The following is a 23551-nucleotide window of genomic DNA, read 5'->3' on the forward strand; positions in this document are numbered from 1 at the left end:
TATGTGGAATATTGTTTACTGTTAATCAACACATCTTAACTGAAATTTTCACAATAATTGAAGCTACATTTAAGTATACAATAGTCTCAATCACAAAAAACAGGCAGAACAATTAAACTACATAAGGCCTTAAATCAGAAGCACAGTGTGTATTGTTGGAATATTACTTTGTTTACAAATAGGCTACATATAATTAAGTTTACTTTTCATATTTTTATTCATGTAAAATGCATTCAAGGGAAAGGCAACTTACGAAGTTTATTTTACCATGAGTTAATAGAAAAATGTCAACATTCTCTTCTTGCCCCTCCCCCCACCCCATCCAGGTGTGATTAGTAAAATTTCCATACAATACTCAAAAAACAATAATCATTTACACAAAACATCCAAAAGCCAGCCTCATCAGACAACTGCAAACTTGCAAATTGTTTATTACAAAATTGGATAAACTTCCAGGGTTTTTTCTAATGAATATTGCATCTCTATGCAATCAATGTTTAAAACTACATTGTCCACAAAGCCTTCTAGGTTCTAAAAGTCTTACTGGTTTCAAAGTAGTATTTGGTGGCCTCAGTAGCAATCAAGTGAGTATCTGCATTACAACAATGATAACTTGCAGCATTACTTTGGCAAGATTAGGACTGCTGATGAGTGGGTAAATTTGTTTAACCTGAGAGGTAAGGGTTAACACAAGAACAGAACACCAAAAGTGAAACTAAGCACAAAAGATAGAAAAATATGGGGAAAAAAAGAGATCTGTTTTGACCCTCTCCCCCTATAACAGGGCATGGGCCATTTCCAGTGACTGCCTATTCTTATTACATACATTAGTATTTGATCAAATTTCATGGCTATTACATTTTACAGAACAACTGCTTAGAAGTCTGGTTTTTAATTTACATCTGTGCAACACAGTAACTCACAGTACATTTTGAGATGTTTAAAAAATATTTATAAACTTGTTTTTGATATGCTAAAGCATTTGGCCACACTCTTACAGCATTTGATTTTACATAATTGAAATTTTGTACAGTACTCCTTGTGATTTTCTTTTTTACATCTAAGAAGGAAAAAACTTCACACAAAGTAATATGAACTGCCAAGCTTGACTGCATGATCATGTAATTCCAGTTTATAATACTGGCATTAAAACCTTCATTAATTATGTTGACAAATCATTACCTGTACATTTAATGAAGGCAACCAAGATGATTTGAAAACACAACCTTCAGGTTTCATGTTATGTGTTTATCAAGGTGTGCAGTTCTGCAGTGAAATGAAAAAGCATGTAAATATACAAAGAAAATTACAAGTTCACCAGTTCCTGTGACACAAACTGTTTTAATCTTTCAAGGTACTGTCCATAGAGTTCCACATCATTATGGCCTGCTCCTTCTACCCACAGTGGTTCTACAGGTCTCTGGCAACGCTCGAATAATGCTAGGCCATGTGAAAAGTCAATTACTTCATCTTCAGTCCCATGGATTATTAACACAGGAGATGTTATTTTAGAAATTTTGTCAATGCTGTAAGAAAAAGATTATATGTATGAAAACAATAAGCTTTATTGTATCTTTTTGAAGGACCGGACTGTTAATTTCAGGTTTTAATTACACATTTAGTTTTGACAATTTAATTCTGAAGTTGTTTAAAACATTAGAAAATTATATCTTATCAACACTCTGGATGTCCTTACAGTAGCACATGTAAAGCCACACAGAAGGGAAAAAACGGTACTGGAAACTATTAGGATTGAACAACAGAGCAATCCATCTAAAAACTGGTATATCATTATGTTCACTTCAAAAAAACCACATTGGACTGATGAAAATATTACTTCAGAGTTTTGCAGTAAAAAAGTGCTTGTCAGAAGTGAAAGAATTTTAGCACTTAAGAGTTTGACCATCTTGGGGGAAGAAAGTCTTTGAAGTTAGATGCTCAAAATACAAATAATTCCTTGAGACAGGTGTACCGTTTGTAATGGCCAACTAGTGGCACAGAGCTGAAATACATGACAGGAATTTGCTTTGGCTAAGGTCCACAGAGTTTTCCAGTCTTTGCTCCTTAGAGAAACATGTGCAAAAGACTGTTCACAGTTACGCAGGTTAACAACTCACTGGACTGGAACTGCTTGTTAGAATTGGTGATTTTAGGGGTTACATATAGGAAAACTAATCACTACTTTAACAGATACCCAAAAACATGATTAGAGATTTGAAAACCCTAGATGTATAGAGTTCTGTAAACTCCTTCAAAACAAATGTTTTCCCATTGTTGTTATTCACTCTGATTTTTCTCCAACTTTTTGTTAAACCTTCGAAAGAAATTTCAGAGAATTTGCCATATTACTTGTTTCCCTAGCCTAAAATTTCTGTAACAGAGAAAAATACATGCAGAATAAAAAATCCTGCAACTTACTTTGGGAATGCATCAAAGCAATACGTCTTCTTCGTATCAGGAAAAGCTACTCGCATTCCTGAGGTCAGGGGAGAATGAAGAATTACAGCAGCACTTTCATACCTAGCAGCAAGATCCACAGATGGTACTGTTCCTATACTCTGGCCATATATAATCACATTTTCAGGGCGGATTCCGTACCTAGAAAATCCAAAATGTTAACAAAGTGGCATATAAACTGAAACAGACAAAACTGCAGCAAGGCAAAAAAAGCATTTCTGAAAACCAAAATTCCCTGAAGACGTTAAACTATGAAACAGCAGCTGGTAGAATAAGCAAATATATTCTGTAATATTCCTGACTTAACGGGACAATTATTTACTCTCTATTTCCAGTAAGTTATTTTTACCTTATGCCTGAATGATACTGAAATATGGTTTTATTTTTTTAATATGAACTTGTGAATGCAGTTGTGACTTGTATACTAGTTGAAAGCCTTTACTGGTAACTCTGGTGAATCTACAGCAGCAAACTGATTAAAGCCTTACTAGCTCTATGGTTATCATTAAGTGGAGCATAGTCAAATCTGCAAAAGTTTGGTTGGGTTTACTTTTCTAATATCTGACTAAAACTGCAAGCCAGTTACATTGCTCAGCAATTTAGTGGAATCTAAAGCATGCTTGTACAGACAATGATTAGAATATTATGAATCCTGTGTAACAACTGCGATGTTTCTTTCTTATCCCAGCTGATTCAACATGCAAGCTAGCAAGAGGAATACTCAACCTAACCCACAATTCAGACAGCCCAATGAGCAGTACAAAATTAAAGTCTAAGCCTCCCTCTGAATAAGATGAACACGCTCATTTTTTTCTGCAATTACCTGAGGTAAACAAAAGAATTATTGAACACGGAGTAACACTTAACAGTCAGATGTAACATTTTTCTGCATTAGCGTGGCTACAAAGAGCAGCTGGTTCCCAAGTAACACCAGGAAAGGCTCCAAGCAGAATATTATGCTGGCAAGAACAGTGCCCACAGGAGAAGGATGATCTGTACTAACAAAGTACTCAGTACAGGTTCAGAATGCAGAAGTGTATCTATCCAGGTACCTTTGCTAAACTTACTTGGGAAAGGAAGCACCTTAAACAGGAACTGCACTGCATTACCAAATAAAAAATAAAACAAAAAATAAATCAAACATTGTCCTCGCATATTACCAGAATTTTGTTTGCCTTTTTGAGTTAAAGGAGACTAACCTAACACCACTGTGGAACAACATGAGGTGACTTTAATGTTTGCCAACTGACTACAATCTTAAAAGGACTAACAATCAACTGTGTTCAGCTGAAGTGAAGGAAAGTACAACCATCATTACCTCTTCTACAATAAATGCATGCATCTTTTCTGTCAAAGCCAGATAACAACACCCATACCCACAGAGGAGTTATCAAATTAGTACATTTTGCATACCTTCAGCAAAGCCAGGGAAACAGAGGTAATGAAGTATTGTACAGTATCTTATAAGTATGGCTATATACCTGTTTAAGTCACCAAACACTAATCAATACAGTCTAAAAGCCTCAAAATCAGAAACTTTAGGAAAAAAGATGTTTCACATGTACCAAAACATTCAAATTACCAACTGATAAAACCCCAGAATCCGCAAGTACTTTTCAATAAGCCAGAAAACATCTGTGTGTTACATCAGTATATAATAAACAATTAAAGAACCAAAAAAACCCAAAAAACCACCAAAACCCAACAACTAGGACGACTTCAGGAAAAAACACAAGTACATTTCAGTATTACCCAAATGTAATTATCACTAGCAGAACTCATTAGGCATCCCAATAAGCTTTTTAAATTGAGGCTAAAATTCACTAGTTCATCGCTAACTTTGTCTATTTAACTGTTCATCTATTTATTTAGATTGTATTCTGCTAGATTGAAACACAAAAGCTGTACAAGTATTAGCACAGATACATTCATAGAATCTATCATGACTACTTAATTACTATCAGAATTTCCTAGAAAGTGTTTCTAGAATCATAATCAAATTAAGAGTCCTAACATACCAAGACTCATCCCTCAGCCTGGAACAACAGGCAAGCCCCCCACCTCAAAATAGTCCTCAGGCAATAAAAAAATTAAAACATTCTGATTAACAAAAATTTTCTCAAAATTCCAATACACAAAAATACAAAAAAATTAAAGCTCCAAAACTGAAACAAACATAAAGTCTTCACTACTTCTGTCTGTTTTCTGAAACACCTGAGAACAGCCTAGCAGCCATCCTTTTACAATTAATCTCCCAGTTCAAAATATTTCTAATCACATTTGTCCATTCTGTAAGTGCCGTATCGCCTTCTATTTCTTTCATATTATCTGAACAAAACTCACATTAATACCTGACGCTTTACATCATTAGTACGGCATGGAGTCTGCCCAGCACATTCTGACATAAAATAGTTCTCAAATAAAAAACCTTGCAAATTATAACACTTTGATTTCCTCAAAATCAAAACTGAAGTATTGAGTTTTACAAGATGCAGGCCACTGCACAGAAGTTTAAATCAAAATTTAAAAGTATATTTTGGAGTATATGTTCTCCTCTTTTTCATTATTCTTCCCCTTATTTTTGGATCCATATTCTTCAGCCTACAGATAGACAAATATTAGCTACAAAAAATAATCCAAGAAAAGCATTTACTATATTTGGATTAAAGTAATCCTTTCTCCATCACAGCCAGGCAGATTGCCTTCACAACATCCACCAGAACCTATTAGTCTGGAAACTAAAATAGTGAGGCCAATCACCACAAGTGGTGGTTCAAAGCAGACTCTTGAATATTCTGGCTTGGGGGAAAAAAACAGCAAACAACAAAACAAAACTCAACAAAAGACAAATATTTGAAACGGAGAACATCTGCTGTGTCTGTTGCCAGTCTTTCCTCTTCTCTTGAACAGGCTTCTGCAAAGTTCAGGGAAAAGAAGAGCCCAACTGTCCCTCAGTTCCTTTTTCCCAAAAATACCACTTTACAATCTAAAATGTAGTAATTCTTGAAAAGATAACTGTTGGTATGTTGCCTAGTAAGAAAGTTCATCTACTTATTCTTTTGACAGTCCTGTAAACTTCAAGAAGTTTGTTAGAAAATTACTAGTTGACTACACACCTGGTTGCCCAAATGAGGAAGTGCGAGATCAAGAGAAAAATGGCAGTAATATTCTCTTTTTAATCAGTGTTTTAGAGTTACAGGCCATCCTGAGGAAGGGGAATGTGACAGTTACAGAGCCATATGCTCTAAGTAGTGATCTTGTGAGAAGAGCTCAAAGACATGCTGTAAAAACTATTAATATCTTTGCAAGCTCATTATACTGATCATAGGAGTAATGTAAACAGTACTGCCTGCTCAAGTAATCTTAGATAACTTGTGTCAGAATAGACGGGCTTTCAGCTTGATGGCAGTGGTGCAGGTTGTTATATTTGGGGCTTTTTAAAGCCATAACCACCAGAAAGGAATTCGCAACAAAATCTTTAAAATAGCTGTGCACAGATGTACCTTCTCAGAGAAAGCAGTCTTCCTCTGGACTGAACCTGGCATAAAATTTCGACAGATACTTTCTGCAGTTTAAAGGCTGCCACCAACACTTTTCTTTTTCCCACAGCAACTGACATTCCAATTTCTTTCAACAACGTACTCATCCTTTATGTTCACGCACCTAAGGGTTACCTGTCTGGAAAGCACATGGAACTTGAGGAGGAGTTTTAACATAGAATAAATGTACTTCTGTGCCATAAACTTGCTAGCACCCATACGGTGTCTGAGCACTCACAAATTTCTGCCTTATCATCACCCTAAAAGTACACGTTAATGTCACTATGAAACTAAGCTCTCACAAAACTGAAGAGAACCACTTTCCTTTGCATCTTCAGCCACATGTTGCACCTCATCCAGCTTCACCAGCTAGTGTAGGAAAGTAAATTAACCTCGTCTGGGAATAGTGTAGCAACTACTTTTCTGCTCCTTTGTGCTGGTTGTCTTCAGGGCAAGGCAAGAAATGACATGCTACTGGTGGGTTAAAGGAAGGAGCGAACTAATACATCGTTGTAACGATGTAGGCCATCAGACCACTGCCTAGAATCAGGGCCCAAGCTAACACAGGGCGACTAATGACGCCAGTATAGTCTTCTGCAAGACTACATATGCTGATCAGATATAGATGGTCTCTTGTAAAAGAGGCAACATGAACACGCCTGTCTGATCTTCTCAGCTTCTGGGAGGGAAAGAAGAACTGCTAAACAGCAATGAAATATTCTTTTTTCCTCCCTTTGTGCAAACTTCACAACATGCTGTAGAAGAAACTCTTTCACCATTTCCTTTATATTCCTATCTTTCTAAGAAGACCTTTTCTGCACTTCACTGAACACCCACCTTAGTGGCAGTGCACCCCTCTTCTGCCCCTCCCTCCTCCTTTTCATAGAACAGTTTGGGTTCGAGGATGATCTAGTCCAGCCTCCTTGTCACAGGCAGCTTCAACTTTCACAGGTTGCCGAAAGCCCCATCCAACCTTACCTTGAAAGCTTTCATTGGATTATACATCATACATCACTTACATTGGATATTCATTGTATTACATACTTTCATTGGATATACATCACATCGCCATGATATGCAATATGTAAACTACAAAATGCATGTCTGGCTGCAATGAGTCATATTTGGTTTGGGCCATTTTTGTTGTTTTAAACTTCAGTTATCTTTATCAGCCAAATACCAGCTGAAATTACAATATTATACTTCCAGGCTCTTTGGAGTACACACCATTTTGCCCTTGATATACATAAGGGAGACAAAAAGCAATTTATTTTTTTACTTCTAAACTATTGGTGTTAATCTAGAAGACATGCTCACTTTACAACAATAAAATAAAGTATTAGTAAAATCAAACTCAGAAGCGTACACTTTTGACAGTACCTCGCAGGCTCACACTAATGACGAGGTGCAACAGATGCTCTAGAGAGGCTACTGTTTGTGAATCTATTGCAACACATGCATTTAACCAGCTGACAGCAGTGCTTGGGGCACACGGAAGAAAGGGGAACATCCCGAGGTAATTTTCAATGCACTTTTCAGAACCTTTTGTCATCATGCACTTAACACATGAAATTACAGCTGCAAATTGCAGAACGTGTAGGGCATGAACATCCTTCACACCTTTAACTATCAACATTCTATGCCATGAATAAACAATTCCATGCCACAAATAAAATCCATGAGCATACAGCTCTTCCTTAACTCAGATGCACGTTGCCTTTCTTTTGTATACAACATGTAACATTGCTAGAAGAAGAAGGGAACCGTGTTTTATGAGAGGCAAGCCCACTGACCATGCATGTAGTAATCAAACATCTCCTCTGCCTCACTCATCATGGTTTGGCTTTTATAGATCTCACAATCCTACTGACCCATTTGTTTTATTTGCAAGATTTCTCTCTATGATAAATTGAGCTATTTTTCCCTATCAATTTAAGTGAAAGCTCAATTTCTCTCCAAATATTCAAAGTCAAGGCACCTCCTCTTCCAGCAAAACATCCTCTACTTTTGATTAAAAAAAAAAACAAAACAAAACACACCACCGTAATTTGTGAATTCTCAAAAGAACACTTTCAGTCCACAACCAAATAGATTTTATATTATTCCTATATTTGGCTTCTCCTATGAAAAGGCTCTCCGGCTTCTCTAAAGGTAAATCTGGTCATAAGGCAACTCCAGCATGTCTTCTGGTTTCTGAATGAGCACCATTTGCCCTGCTTTTGCCTGGGACTGGTTAAACCTTTCCACCCTTTCTAGTGTGTCATCAAAGGCCTTCAGAGACAAGGAGAGTGGAAAATAGGCGTATCCCAAAATGACTCCTGGCATTTCAACACTTTGTAGCTATGACAGTCAGAAAAAGAATGTCCTCACTTGCTTTTATGTAGTCCCATGTATATGATGCACATGAATATACAATAATGTGCAACCTTCCCAAACCTGATGGCAGTGAATCACCTTGCCTTCTTCTACAGTCAGCATCCTCATGGATAGCTATGGCTTCCTATTAAAATATTCAAAGCAGGTAGACAATAGGGACACAATTCAGAATCTGCATCTGCTGTTTATCTCTTCTAACCTGCTGCCAAATTAGCCTTCTGTATTCATTTACATGAATAATAATATTCACATACCCTTACAGCAACCACTTTTAAGAAAGTCGTGTTGGACCAACCTCACCATCACTCTCAATACTAGTTCCAGACTACCTCACCCTAGGTGTCCAGTCCCCACTGGGCAGTTGTGTCTGTTTACAGATGGCCACCTGGATTGCCCTTCCAAGACACAAAACTTAACACACTAACATGGCTCCACCACAAGCATCTGTGTTGACTAGAATGAAGTCCACATCGGCATTTCAATTACCCTAGAAACACCTTTTAACGCTGTGTTCTATGATCCCATTTCTCAGAACAGGGAATGCAGGAAGCTGTGGGTGACTGTGATCAATCTCCAACAAAGACAATTTCTCAATTCTTGATCCCGTTACAGTGGGATCAAGATATGAGGCATAGTTTAAAAGTCTATGATGCCTTTCTTCTCTCATCCCGTCAACAAGAATTTCAAAGCAGTAACACCTATACGTACATCTATACTGCAAACAGTCCGCTAAATTTGTTTTGTTTTGCAGAATACTTACATTATAAAACGTTAAAGATGGTGCTAGTGTAGCACTGACAGAACAGGCTATACTAGAAAAGTGAATCAATGCTGCAGCAAATGCTCAAAGGCTCCATCCATTCTGGTCCAGATATTCATGAAGTATTTAAACACAGCTGAGCACTGTTTTAGGGCTCAAAGAACACCGTGGACTGGTAACCAAACTGCATGAGCCAGTGTGTCCAGAGTAATTTGCTGAACTTCTCCCTGCTACATTCAGCATTCAGATACAAGGGCAAGACAGGTCCGCCAACCAGAAAGTTGTTGCAAGTACCACAGTGTTACTACACCACTAGTAATTCTTTAAGCAACAGAAAAAATTCAGTTCACGTTTGTGAAATTCACAAGAAAGGCAGACCAATTCAAGCTTTATACACTCTACAGAATTACGTATTTCTAAAGGAAGTTTTGACGCAAAAAATAAACACAGACAGCAAAAAGGATTGAGGCAGGTCATTCCTGAATTGAAGAGGGAAAAACAGACTGATGTAGTATGTATTCAGAGTTCCCCCTGAGAATGTCTGTTCAACAAACGGCATGTTCAGATGGGATAGTATAATGAACATTCTTATTTGATTAGGAAAGGTATGCTATGTGACATCCAAGAATGGAGGTGAGAATTCAAGTTGCAATTACATTTTCTTTTAGGTTTTCAATCAGAAATTCGTCAAGAGGAGGAATAGATAGTAATTACAAATTAGTTCATAAACCAGAGCCTGTAAACTGACACAAACAAACAATTTAAGGTTTCACCATCTAGTTCTCTTCCATTTTCTGGTGCACTGAAACAATTCAGACTGTTTTCCACATAGTTCACAAACCATATTATGTTTTTTATCAATGTTACTGGGTATTTTACCAAGCGGCTATATTCCAGAGCATTTCATTACAAACCGTGGTCACCAGTGTACCTGTTGCAGCTCTTGGCTTTACAGAACAGATCTGGTTATATCTCAACTTTCCACTGTAATCAAAAGAAATGACAAAACCTAATCTAACAACACAGTGTGACTGTTGTTAAATATATGAAGCTGAATACCTGTCCCCTGTGGTTGTAAGAGGTTTATGATAATAAGTGTTCCCCCCACTTCAATATACAAATAAAATAGGCTTCTTTTCAAAAGAAGTATCACACCTCTGTTATAAGGTAAAAGAAATGCAAGACAATATTTGTACTTACAAAACTGAAAAGGGATAATCTACTCCAAAGTAACAGGAAGATAATTAATATTACATTGATCAAGTTCTAAATTTACTGTCACTGCTACAAGGCTCCAGGATTTTAAAAGTCTTTACACATCCCTTACACTAAGTCACATCCCTGATATATTATTAAACAGGATGCCCAAATTGCAATGATCAAATTGTAACATGCTGCTGTAGATTAAATTCAGTTTTTCACAGTTTTTGGTGCTAAATACATAATATGATGGGAGTTTTTTTGGTGAACGTCTATTCTTATGATCACATAATATTTTAAAACATAATCTTTTTGTAGTTTGAATACTTGCAACACAAAAAGAATATTGCTTTAAATGGAAGAAACCATGGTGAAAAATGCTCTCAGACTTAAGAAGTGGGTATTCAATGCTGCATTTATTTGGTGCCTAGGATTCTTGCATGTATCATAAAATGCTTGCAAAGTCTTTCATTTCACTATTTTACTTTCCTAAAAGCAGAGGTTTAGAACACAGAAACTACTGAAACATCTTTCCAATTTGCATTTTTCCTTGTCCAGTTTTAATCTACTTGAGCTAACACCACTGACTCAAATTCCTGTTTTTTATTCCCACCATGATACATTTACACAGATCAATTATAACCTCTCTGACACATATTATTTTCCCAAGATATAAAATCATCTTTTTTTCTTTATACAGAAAGCTATCTTTGGAAATGCTGTAGCTGCTAGTCTGAACACCATACAGAAATCCAAACAGTCTCACCAGGTTCTCTTGTAACAGCTTTTCCACTGCCCCTCCCTACTAAAAAAGCAGGTGATGGAATTACCTGAAAAAACAACCCACATTTTCTCTCACCCACATCACACCAGTCACTCAGTTACTGGACAATCAATTATTATAGGCTTTTCCTACCTTCTGAGATTTCCAACTGAGATCCCAAACTGTGACAATAAGGATTATGTTCTAATCATTCATGACTGAATCATACCTTATATTTCGTCCCATTTCAATTTCTCTAGTATATCAGTACTATATACCGATTCTGCTCAATACTGACAACGCCTTCAGCATAAGGCACAATCAATCACCTTGGATATGAATCCATTAATCCTAAAGTACAGCATTTCTGTTTACAAATTAACTATAACCATTTGAAAAGCACACTGTAAAAGAAAAATGGCAGCTAATGTCTTACCTTGTCCTAAGAGCCACCCAAGCAGCATCAATGTCAGCATACAAATTCTTCTCTGTTGGCTTCCCAGAACTTGCACCATATCCAGAATAATCATATGAGAATATGTTGCAATTAATCCGTGAACCCAGCCCTATGTAAAAGCTGCTCATCTGACCTAGGTCAACGGCATTTCCATGTGAGAAGAGCAAAGTATACTTGGCGTTAGGTGAGCAACGCACAAACATACAGGCAATCCTGTTACCTTTACTTGTTCTAGTCATGAAGCATTCAATGGCATCTTTTTCTCTAGAAGAATACTGCCAGTCTGCTCGCTCTGAGAGATGTAAAGTCCAGCGACTACCACTCTCATCACACATCAGCGTATATGTGGGATCAGGAGGTAAGAATGCCAATTTGGAGGCAATTTTCCCTGGGCATGGTGGACAACAGAACAGGCAACACAGTTCACTAAAGGAAAGATTATTCATCTTCTAGTCTGAAACAGAAAGAGAAAATGGTATCAGTTTCTAGTTACAATCCTATATCAAAAATACAACTCCTGGAAAATGTAAATGTATCCTCTCCAGAAAATAATACATAATGTTAGTGGAAATATTGAACAAAACAGTTGTAAATATGTATGTAAATTTCCATATAATAGCTTACTTTATATTATTAGCTACTTTATAATAAGCACATTCAGGATGAGTGGTAACTCTATAGTCCTGCCAGATATTAAAACTAACATATGATTACACAGGGAAAGAACAAGCATGAGTTTTGGAGTTTCTTTGGAGGAAATGAAGTTTCTTATCTTAAGCAATTATGAGAAGTGTTCACCTGTTGACAAATACATGTTATAAAGAAAAATTAAAATATATTGCAGTGTTTGCAGTAAACTAAGGCTATGCAAATCTTTGCAGTCAAAAATCACTACAATTTTTCCTAAATACAGAGAATATGTATTACAATCATGAATTATGGGTTCCTGCAAGCAGTATCAGCAGTATGAAAGGTTCCTGAAGGACAAAACTTAGAAGGCAGAACAAGATGTTTCTGCTAGCTTAGCAAACACTATAGTCCTTCAGCACACTAAAATCCATCCATAAATGCTTTCTTGCTCCACATACTGGCTGACAAATGTTTCCAAACCCTTCAAAGAAATTATTACCTAAGGTTTCCTGCACTGCACATAGGAGTTGGGTTTGTATTAATGATATGACTATTTCTACTCCATGCTTTAACAAAACCATCTCACACCATATGCTTTATCACAAGTATTTGGCAAATCAATAATCAAAACCACCAATTCAAAGCATTGTTTAATAGAATGGGGGCAGGAAAAAAGTAAATGCACATACACCCAAAGTAAGCTAGGCAAAGACACAGATGCCCTGAAAAGCAGGCATTGTGTCCTCAATTTACAGCTGGGAGAAGTGAGCGGGGGGGTGTGGGGGGGGTGTGGGGGGGGGTGTGGGGGGTGTGGGGGGGGGTGGGGGGTTGGGGCGGGAAATTCCTTTGTTGTGACAATACTTTTTCTCAGAGGTAGAAAAAGCGATGAAATCTGCCAAGAGCCATGCTGAAAACCAGCACAGCTAAGATAAGCATTTACACTACTTTACTTGTGTTAAGGCATCTGATGTTTCATGTCAACTTAAACAACTTTTCCATCCCAAATCTATCTACAGGTCTCAAGCACAGTTCCTACCAAGTCACTGCAAACAGAAATACAGTTTCATGTACCAGCTTTGACTGCTAGATCCAAGTTTACAAATGGGAAGAAAACAAGTTGATTTCTGATGACCACAGTCCCATGTCATTTCAGAAATACTTGGGTAATCCAACAATAAAATCTTACTGCTAACTGCAATACTTGGCAATATTTAGATCATATTTCAACGTGTGTCCTCTAACTTGTATAGTTTTCATGCCTGTATAAATTTCTCCCTAGAAAAGCTTCAAGGACATTGCTGTAAGAACTGCTGAATATAGATCACAGAACAGCTATCCATATTTCGGACACGTGAATGGTCTCTTCCCTGTAGAGTCTGAACGCACACTGCATACAATGTTACATAGTGTACCTGTACACTAGTAAACACAGGCATAAGCAAGACAGTCTGGTAACAGCATGAGCATTCTTAGAATACTACTCCAGGGGTTTTGTGCCCTGCAAAAAATTTTTTGCCAAGGCTGCTACAGCCCAATGTTTTCTTCAAAACAGAGGGAAGTAAGTCTTAGATATGGGTGACCAACACTACCAATTTAGAGGAGATGGCAGGAAGGGTGTACTGATCACCTCCCACAAAAAGGCAGGGTGTCTCTTAAATGAAGGTCCTGAATAAACAGTATGTCTGCCAGCTAAAGAAACAACAATGACATGTTTTATGTAATCAGCACAAGTAGTCACTCAAATTTGGAATAGCTCATCCATTCCCTGTCAGGCGAGATTATCTGGACATTAAATTTAATTTTAATCTGCAAGCCAGAAGAAGTAGAAGAGCTCTGTGGAAGAGCTCTAGGGATTGGATAAAGGCTTGGGATCTCTTAGGCACAGAAAAGACTCAAAACTTTTTTTTTTCTTCTTTACTTCTGTTATAGCTGTGAGTGTCAAAGGAGCCACCTCTTTCACCTCTACTTAGAAAATTCATGTTCACAGCCCAGAGAAACTGTTGTGATGCCTTAATAGTCCTTTTTTTGCAAAAAGTGCTTATGACCCAGTATTCAACTGCACTTCTATTTATAGCAGAAACTATTAAACTGATCTGTTCTGAGTAAGTTTTCTCACCTTTTCAGAGAAGCTGAAAGCCAAAGCTAGATACTACAACTTATTCTAGGGGTGGGGGTGGAAATAATACTATTTTATGTGTAAAATTTAGAAGAATACACACCTCCAAGATCAAGGTATAAATAGCCTGTTCCGCCCAGGAACAGCAGACTGCACTCTATTCCAGCATATGATAGCTATAGAATTTCTTACTTGCTTCCCAATCAACTTGTCAGAAAAAATTAAAACCGGATTTTACATTATTTATAACTATAAACAGCACAGCAACACTATAATATGATCTCACTCAGAAGATATTTGCTATTTTTCAAAGTTATTTCAGAAGACTGGAAGCTGGCCTGTAGAAACCACACACAGGGTAGTACTGCAGCAACCACAGTTAATCAGCTGAGGTGGTACTGTGCCCCAAGACAGCTTAAACGTGCTAAAAATGGGCTGTTGCCACATATGTCAAATTATGCTTAAGACCATGGCTAAAGTATTATTTCTGCCCTATACTACACTGTAATGTTGACTTTATATAATGTGCATTTAATCCAATGGAAACTGCCTACCGAAACTAAAGATTCTGATTCCAGGGCTGTTCTCCATCTAAATCATTGGTAGCAACAACTGTTTTCTTTAAAATAAGTAATTGCTACTTTCTTCACTCAGAAGACCCAAGAAAGGCAGCAGATCGCCAGCACCACTAACTGAACAAATCTGACACAAAACACCTACTGAACTTCCTCAGGAGGATACCTTCAACTAAATGCAAACAATGTTTCCATTATACTGAAACCGGTTTGTCATTCATTGTATTCATGAGTATGTTCTTAACCTCCGGATCTGGAATGGAACCAGGATGTAAGAGAGTCCCCAGGGTGTACAGAGTAATTCTCATATCACTGTTTATAAGTTCAACTGAATCAGCATTTCAGCTTAGTAGTTACCCACCAGATGTCATAATTTAACTTCAACTAAACAGGCATTATCTTTCCTCAAAAGGTATACTGCTCAGATACTTCAATGATGAAAAACTTAACGTTACCCCCTACACTAGTGGGTTTTTTAACGTTCAAAAACATGTAATCTGGTTTCCTAATGGTTTCAGCCAGAAATTATTACAGTAAAAATTACAAGAAAAGTTACAAAATCTCCTTCATTTAGCATCACTCAGACTTGGTAAAAGCTTTGGAGATCAATAACTGGTCTCTTAACAGTGTTAAGTCTAAAATACAATTTACAGAAAGTGACCATGGTATCACAAGTGATAGTTGCATTATCACTCTAGTAACAAATGGGCTTGATGTATGCCTTATCTGGAGTCTTACTGAAACCTGAACAAAACCAACACAAATTACCTTAAGCATACAGTACCACAAGTACAGATTAATAACTTCAACAGGACTCATTTGCCTAAAATATGTTGTGAATACCAAAGCTATAGTCTAACACCTTCTGAGCATGTATGATGTAAATCTCTGTGCTCATTACAGTAGCATCAGATGCAGAGATCAACACAACCCAATAACATAACTATGTCACCTATTTGTCATTTCAGTATTAATAAAGAAGCCAGTGCTGTTCTGCAAACACAGTTCCTAATGCTGGTAAAATTACTAACAACAAAAAGAATATAGGAAGAGAAATATATATATCCTTTAAAATTATACTGCATTTTTCATACAAATTAAGTAGGAAAAATCTGTGGAAAAAAACCTCAGTAAAACCGATTAACTTCTACTACTGCACCAAGAAAGAATAAGAAATAAAAACAGACCCAAGTGGTGTCACCTACCGCTTTTGGGATAGCTTTTAAAAGAAAAGCCAGATCATTTTATCAAATCTATCTCTAACTTTCTGGTGAATAAAAAAGTGACAGAAAATGACAGATGTAAAACTGTCCACAGGTTGTAATTTCAATCCATTATTTGGCAATTAACATTTTCCTTAAGGCTGACATAAAGGGAGGGGGGGAAGTCTATCTAAACTTAAAGCACACCTCAACTATTTCTCTTGTGATTCCTATGATAACACAAAAGTAGTGCTTTCATATAAGCAATTATTCCTGTCCTCCTCTCTCTGCAAATCTTAACAAGAAAGTGGCTCCTTTATTCACATCTTTGATTACTTCACTACATTTTAGCCTCAAAAGCCCAACCCTTGCAAACACTTATCTAGAAAGCTTTTATTTACACTAAATTATTCTAATTGTATATTTAAGTTAAATTACCCATTTCATAGCAGCTATTCACAAGAACAAAGTCAAACTTAAATATAGCTGCTGGTTTGTAAATTTTAGTGCTGTTCTAACTGTAACAGGCAAGGTATTAAAATTATTGGGTTTTTTGTTTGTTCAGGTGTGGTTTTGTTTGTTTTAACTCATCATTTTTCTTTACACACTGCTGAAATAAGAAACTGAAGTAGTTTCCCTCACCCTTTCATTGAATGCAATGCAATGAAAACTTGAATTCAAGCCTCTGCTGAAGCACCCATATTTATTTCAGCATTTGCATTACATTAAAAATGGAACAGAAGGGTATGGACACCCTCCCAGTACTTCAACAACTAGAGCAGCAAAATATTTAAAAAAAAAAATACTCAGTGTCCAATTAAGTATTATCTAAAAGGATTAAACTAATAGAATTATTAGAGAAGAATACACAGTAGGTCCAGAAAGAAAACCAAAGGAAGTCTGCTCTGTAATGAAAAAGCCAAACCAAGAAATACTGTTAAGTAACTCTAAGGTAGCTTCCAAAGAGCAAAGCAACCTACATAAAAACAGAAAAGCTGGACAGGGCCAAAACTTCATTTGGTTGGTTTGATTTTAAACAAACACCTTACTATTCCCACAAATCCTAGCAATATTGTAAAGCTTAACTGGTATATGGAGACATACTTCTGGTTACTTCGTATACTTCAAAACCTAATGACACAGTTGAAAAAAGAAAGGGAATGCAAGAAACACCAGGTGAAAAATCTAGCCATTCCTCCTGCCCTAAAGCACAAACCAACCCTCCACAGATCTCAGGTATACCTGACAGCTGTGGGATTAAGTCGGGTTACATAATGTTTTGCGTACTCCAAGGAAGACTGCGCCCGGGAACTGCTCTGCTAAAATCACCCGCAAGCCGACAGGTGCCGAAGCCCCCATCGCACTCCTGCCACACCCGTCTAGTGCTTCACTGCACCAGCCGGTCAATCGCTAACAAACAGCTATGCTTTTTTTTAAGATGGTACTGTTTTGTGTTCTTGCAGTCATGTATTTTCTAGCTACCTTCTGGTCAAATATTTTAAACTTACAAATCAATAATAACCGAGGGCAGCGTCGTCCCACCATCAACAGCAGAAGCTGAAGGAATACGTTAAACCAGGCTCGGGACAACTACAGGAACTCTTCAGGTGTCTGTATCTGAAAAGGACCTCGCAGAAGCCAGCACCGCTGACACGGCGGCGCTACTCGGAGCCGCGAAAACCCTGAACTCCACAGGCGTTTAAACAGCCAGCGTGCCCGTTCCCCGAACAAAGCCGTCCGCGGCGAGGCCACGGAGATGGAGCCCCGGGACAGACCGCCGCCAGCACCCCGCGCCTGTCAGGCAGGCGGGCACCCAGGGGCGCCGGGGGCGGCAGGGCAGAGGCCCCAAGCCCACGGCCGGGACGCGGGCGGGGAGTGGGGTCGCCGAGGCCGACATCCACCTGCCCGGCTCGGGTCGAAGAGCCGAACCGCCGCCTCCCTCACCGAGAAAAAGCCGGTGCCCGCCGCGGCCCTTCCTCCTGCCCCGCGCCACAGCCGCGGCAGAGGGGCCGCCACACCCGCGCCCCGGCCGGAGGAGCAGGACCGCGGGCAGGTGAGGGGGGGTAGCGGGGCGGCCGGACCTGCGCAGGGGCCAGCGCGCCGCCACACCTCGGAAGCGGATCCTCGAGCCGCAGCCCCGCCGCCAGCGCCGAGCCGGTGCCGCGCCGGCTGCACCCCGCCCCCTCGTCGCGACCCGTCCGGCCCGGCCCCCCCGCTGCCAGGGCAAGAAGCGCCCATACCTGCACCCGGCACTCCGCTAGCGGCAGCGGCCCCCGCTCTCCTGACCGCCGCCGCCCGGACGCCGGGCCGGCGGGGGGGGAGGGGTGCCGGTTGTGCTGAGTAACGGCGCGGCGGCGGGAGGCCGTCAGCGCCCCGGCCCCGGCCGGCGGCCGCAGCTCCGCAGCCGCGCTCCGCGGCGGAGAACGCACGGCCCCCGCAGAGCGGCTCCCCGCGCGGCCTAGGGGCGCGGCGCCAGCCTCACCTCGCTGAGCGACTGCATCGGAGCCAGCGGCTGCCTCGGCGGCCGAGGGGGCGGCGGGCGGGGCGGGACCGGCCGCCGGCTGCAGAGCGCCAATGGGGGCGCACCCCGCGGCGCGGCTCCGACCACTGAGGCTCCGCCTGGAGGCGGGTGGGCGGGAGGCAGCGGAGAGGCAGCGAACCGCCACGGGCGGGGACGTTACCCCCGCCGCTCGTCATTGGCCCGGGGCCGGCGGCGGGGCCGCGGAAGGGCGCGGAGCGGTTCCGGGGCAGGTGTCGCCGGCGGCGGCGGCCTCCCGCGGGATGAGCTCGGAGAGGGGGAACGTGTCGCGCACGCGGCCCCAGCGCTACCAGAACGCGCGCGCCTTCAGGAACGACAAGTACGACAAGAGCGCGCGACTCAAGGTAGGCGGTGGGGCGGCCCCGCCCCCTCCCCCCCGCCGCCGGCAGAGCGCCGGGCCTGGCCCGCCTGGCGAGTGGCGGCGGCAGGGGCGAGCCCCCGTGAGGCGGCCGAAGGCCTTTGGCGCCCATGGGTGCCGAGCGTGTAGACAGGTGCCTCTGCTGGCTGCGCGGGTGCTGCTGTAGCGATGGGCTGTCCCTGCGCAGCCTTCAGCTAGAAGGTCTGGAAGAGCTTGGGGACCGCGAACGGAGTCATACCGCAGTGGAAGCCGGGAGAACTTCATTGTGGCGGCGGAGAAGCCTTTGGCCCAGCTCTGTCCAAAGGGTGCACTGGGGTATTACGGGCGCGATTCGCCGTTTCAGGTAGTAGTCACCTGGCCCCGCGTCCGAGGCTGTTGTGTGAGGAAATATGTTGTGTGATACTTGAATCATCTATGGTGTGAAAGGCCCTTGTTAAGCCAGAGAATTATTAAGAGGAAGACTGAAACAAAGCATTCACTTTTGTGGAGTTAGTGCAATAAATAAACGTGTTGCCCATGCGACTTGCTGGGAGGCATTGGGTCTTCTCAAAGTTGGTGACTGCGTGGCCTTGCTTCAGGCACCTTAACGTTCTCAGAATTTAATTTGAACAACTCCCCCCATCATCTATGGAAATAGCAAATTTCACTTTGCAGCTTTTGAGACAACTTTAAAAAGAGATGTTTGCTTTAAGGCTTTGAAGAGATCATACAGGCATTTCTGAGTAGTTGCACAGAACAGTGCCCTCACCCATTTTATCAGTGCTTTTGCTACACACATTATCATATTTTTGCAGTATTGTTACAAAAGACCATTTTTGGGGTGGGGTTCTTTTGTTTCTAAGCAAGAAGGAAATGGTTTACAACATATTCTTGGAAGATGCTCTATGCTTGTAGCTGTGGTAACATAATAGCAGTGCAGAAGAGGATGAAGACCAAGCAGTGTGCCTCAGCAGTAACAACACGGAAGTGGGATGTTTTCTCTTACAAGCTAAACTGAAAGAGGTGAATAAAACAAAACACAAGGTAGGCGTTCCAGAAGAGGCTTGTCTGGTGCTATTGCTGTTGTGTCAGTTTCCCTTTAATTGAACCTGACTGTGTTGTCAGAAGGAACTGAGAGGAGGGGGAGAACTTGGGGGGGTTGTGTGTTTTTGTTTGTTTGCTTGTGTCCTTTTTTTTTAAGATGATGTAGGACTGGTTCTGCAAGTTGAATAGGCTGCTTTCCCAGGGCTCTAAGCCGTGCCACTGTTATTGTGTGAGTCACTGCATGATCCCTGATAGGAGAGTATTTTCCTGTCTGACTTCTACACACATATATACACAAAAATATCCTAGAGAGTTGATCTATCCGAAAAGTCTTCAAAGAGAAACTGAATTCTGACATCAGTTTTGTAACTGAAGTAATCACTTTAATACCCACATGTCTGTTTTTCTTCCCTTTTTAATATTTTATATCATATAGAACTGGCTAAACAGTATGATACACTCAAATATTTTTTTTAAAGCTTTTGAATGTTGCCAGGATTCACTGTGGGTATTAGCTGTGATATGGGACTGTGTCATTTTTCTTTCTGTTTCAAGTCAATGATTCCTCTTTTCTCTGTGCCTGCCAGTTCATGGAGATGGCTGAACACAGGTTAAAAGGTTCTTGAAGAAGGTGCTTCTTATTACGGGGTTAGACAGTGTATGGTAAAGGGAAAGGATGCATTTTTATTTTGGTGTGCCATCATGTATGAATTCAAGTGCTAAGGGATACACAGGGGTCTTTATAATGATGACTAGGCCTAATTTTGCTATTTGGGAAATTTAGAAAAGTTAAACTAACAAAGATTAAGTGGTGATTAATGTCATAGTTTAGATACAGACTATGCTGAATGCTGACAGTTTTGCATCTCTGTCTTGTGATCAGACGCACCACGTTTGAGGTGTGTTGAGGGAAAGAAGAAATAGTAGCAATTTGATCACAGGGAGTAGGGCATTCTTCCTTTCCACTTTTCACTAGCTCATTAGACCAGAAGAATGCTCAGAGCTGCTGAAAGGGGGTTGATGTCCTCTAAATCACTGCTAAATTTTTTTTTTGTAAGGTATTTGGCCTATCTTTGACTACTGTTATACACTGTCCGATGCAATACTATCTTGAAAGGCTGCAGAATGCCTTTCAGCTTAAACTTGGTATCCTGCTGCATTTGTGTGCTGAATTAACAATGCTGAATATTAACTACAGTTGCTTCCTGTTGTACTGTGGCTGGCATTGAGGTAGTTATTTTCAGTGTTATTTCTGCTTGTCTGAGTGAAACAGTATCTGCAGAGGAAATTGATCTAATAGTGTTTTGACTTTTCTCTGCCGGCAGTCATTATCCAGTTGTTTTTGCGTTTTTTTAAAAGGTATCATGCTCTCTGTCTGACAGTGACCTTGGTATCCATTTTCTAATCTTAAAGACCATGGAGCTGATTACTTACAGAACATGCTGAAAGATCCATCTGTCTTTCCTCTGATGATTAGTCTTTACTACAACATTTTCTGGGTTAAGCTAGTTGAAGTGAAACACCCTTTCAGCAGAGTACACTGCCTCTGTTCTGTATTTGGGTAACTGCCTACAACAGTGCTGGAAGAGCTTGCATCCTAGAATGAATGGAAGAAGGAAGAGCCAGGGCAAGACACAGTGTGTTGTTAGTTACTGAATCTTAGAATTTGTTTATGAGTGCTTGCTTTACATAGCATATTCCAGAACAGCTGTTTGCAGCACTGAACTGAGGAATATACATTATGTTATATGAATATGCATTTTATGTAAAGTACATTACGTAAGTCAGCATGGAAGCTGGAGTATTTCTAGAGATGAAAGCAAATACTATTCAGTGAGAACATTTAGAACTTCATTGTAATAAGATGGTAAACCACAGAGTGATTCATATTTGCACCCAAATGACTGATCTGTTTCTCCATTTCTTTCCTCTCATTAAGTATACCCCAGATGATAATCCACATTTCCATAAATTTCAGAGGTTATTAACTCTGAACCTCAGCTTTACCATAGTGTTGATGTCAGCTACTTAATTCAGCTGGCTGTATGGATAAAGAACTTGTTTTGGTGGAGATGCTGGTCAAGACTATGGGAAGGCAGTAGGAACAGAACAGGTGAATACAGAGTTTAAGAGTCTGTGATAATGGTTTGAAGCTCAGAGGGGAATAAAACAGATAACAGTAGTGGAGTTTGGTTAGTTTCTGTCCTTGCTGAGAGTACCTTGGTAGGCTTAACTCCATTCTCCAGCCACACTTCTTACTCTGGGTTCAGATGTGCGTTCAGGTCTGGGCTGTAGCCCTTCATGTACGGAGAAGAGCAGGCATAAGTCCACGTTCTGGACTCTAACCTAGCTTGGCGGGGACAGGGTGGTGGGGAGGGAGACAGAGGGTGTATGTGTGTTTTCAGTTCTTTGTGGGGAAGCAGATGGGAGTTGGCTGTTGGTTCTTCCAAGTGTGTACATTCTCTTGCTGGTTACTTGCATGTTTTCAGATCCATGTGACTGATCTGAAAAAGGCCAAACATCTTAATCTCCAAGATGGCCATTTGGAATTTGGCTTAGACAAAACTTTAGATTTCATGTGTTTTAAAGTCCACAGCAATAAAACATGAAAGGACCTTAAGTGACTGGTATGGATGAAAGGATGACTTCAAGGCTTTGGTTAAAATGTTAAATGTACTTGTTTCTAAAAAGAGATGAGAAAATATCTGTGTAGGAAATGGAACTTAAAGTGATACTGCTAATAATATGTGAGCAAGTTTAGCTCTTTGATTTAAGGCTATGAAATGTAGTTACTCAGAAATGCTGCATTCAGCCTTGTTGACTGAAGCAGTACCACCTGTGCTTCTGACAAGGAAGTTCATGGATGGCATTGACATTGCATTCATTTACAGCAGAACAGACTGCTGATGTGTGCTCAGTAGTAGGAGTCTGATTTCAATAGAGTAAATCAAAATGCCCATAGGTTCACACATAATTAGAAACTTCCAAACAGTGAAGCTTCTTTGAAACCCCATCATTACATCTTGCTTGTGAGTGCTTTAATACTAACTTAAGCCAGGGATTATTCTGTGTGCCAAGCTAGTAGGTGTAGGTGCATTTGTTTACTTTAATATGTTCTGAACTGTTTTTGGCGGGTTGTTAAATGATTAAATACTGGGTTATGTGAGCATACAGCAAATGCTGTTTCATTAATGCAGTTGACCTGACAGTGTGTATATAATATGCACATGGAATATTTCCTGACTGTATACTTTAAGACTGTTTGTGTATGTCTGTATTGCATAACTGCAATTTCTCTGGAGAATATATAGGCATACTGTAAGAATGAGTTGCACTTATTCTTAGAGGGAAGTATGGCAAAAGAAAAGAGGAAAGAGCTATTGACTGAAACAGGGAAATATGCTTAAAAAAAACAAAACACAGAGAAAACTGCTGTGACAGGAACAGGCTGTAGTACTTCTTGCACCAAGAAATCCATTTCAAACCGCAAGCACTGTTACCTCTTTGCATATGAGAGCTAACTAACTGCGTAAAAACTGGGTAGAAAAGTTGGAAA

At 40.2% G+C, this 23551-nt stretch overlaps 2 protein-coding genes across 6 annotated transcripts in view; one reads left to right on the forward strand and one right to left on the reverse strand.

Annotated features, from left to right (window-relative positions):
* ABHD17B (abhydrolase domain containing 17B, depalmitoylase) lies at positions 1-19961 on the reverse strand. Of its 5 annotated transcripts, XM_055790722.1 has the most exons (5): positions 18316-18551; positions 11773-12006; positions 11532-11685; positions 2419-2598; positions 1-1526 (listed from the first exon to the last, which is right to left on the reverse strand). In XM_055790722.1, the coding sequence occupies exons 2-5, from the start codon at positions 11996-11998 to the stop codon at positions 1307-1309; spliced, it is 780 nt and encodes a 259-aa protein (XP_055646697.1). In that variant the 5' UTR covers positions 11999-12006; positions 18316-18551; the 3' UTR covers positions 1-1306. The 5 variants fall into 5 exon arrangements, with proteins under 5 accessions (XP_055646697.1, XP_005240721.1, XP_055646696.1 ...); XM_005240664.3 differs by lacking the exon at positions 18316-18551 and adding an exon at positions 19211-19961 and having other exon boundaries at positions 11532-12006; XM_055790721.1 differs by lacking the exon at positions 18316-18551 and adding an exon at positions 18558-18680 and having other exon boundaries at positions 11532-12006.
* The window catches only part of CZH9orf85 (chromosome Z C9orf85 homolog), a 12815-nt gene continuing 8043 nt past the window's right edge, over positions 18780-23551 (forward strand). Inside the window, exon 1 of the mRNA XM_055790724.1 lies at positions 18780-18958. Within this exon, the coding sequence (XP_055646699.1) occupies positions 18857-18958 (102 nt within the window). The 5' untranslated portion in view covers positions 18780-18856. The remainder of the gene's footprint in view (positions 18959-23551) is intronic.

Source organism: Falco peregrinus, chromosome Z, assembly GCF_023634155.1.
Source record: "Falco peregrinus isolate bFalPer1 chromosome Z, bFalPer1.pri, whole genome shotgun sequence".
NCBI classification, from domain to species: domain Eukaryota; kingdom Metazoa; phylum Chordata; class Aves; order Falconiformes; family Falconidae; genus Falco; species Falco peregrinus.

Excerpts from the sequence above, each read along its gene's own strand:
- ABHD17B (XM_005240664.3), bottom strand. The coding sequence starts at position 11,998 with ATGAATAATCTTTCCTTTAGTGAACTGTGTTGCCTGTTCTGTTGTCCA. Across the intron at positions 2,599-11,531 it reads TGGGTGGCTCTTAGGACAAG|GTACGGAATCCGCCCTGAAA; the intron begins GTAAGACATTAG and ends TGGATTTTCTAG. Across the intron at positions 1,527-2,418 it reads TGCTTTGATGCATTCCCAAA|CATTGACAAAATTTCTAAAA; the intron begins GTAAGTTGCAGG and ends TTTTTCTTACAG.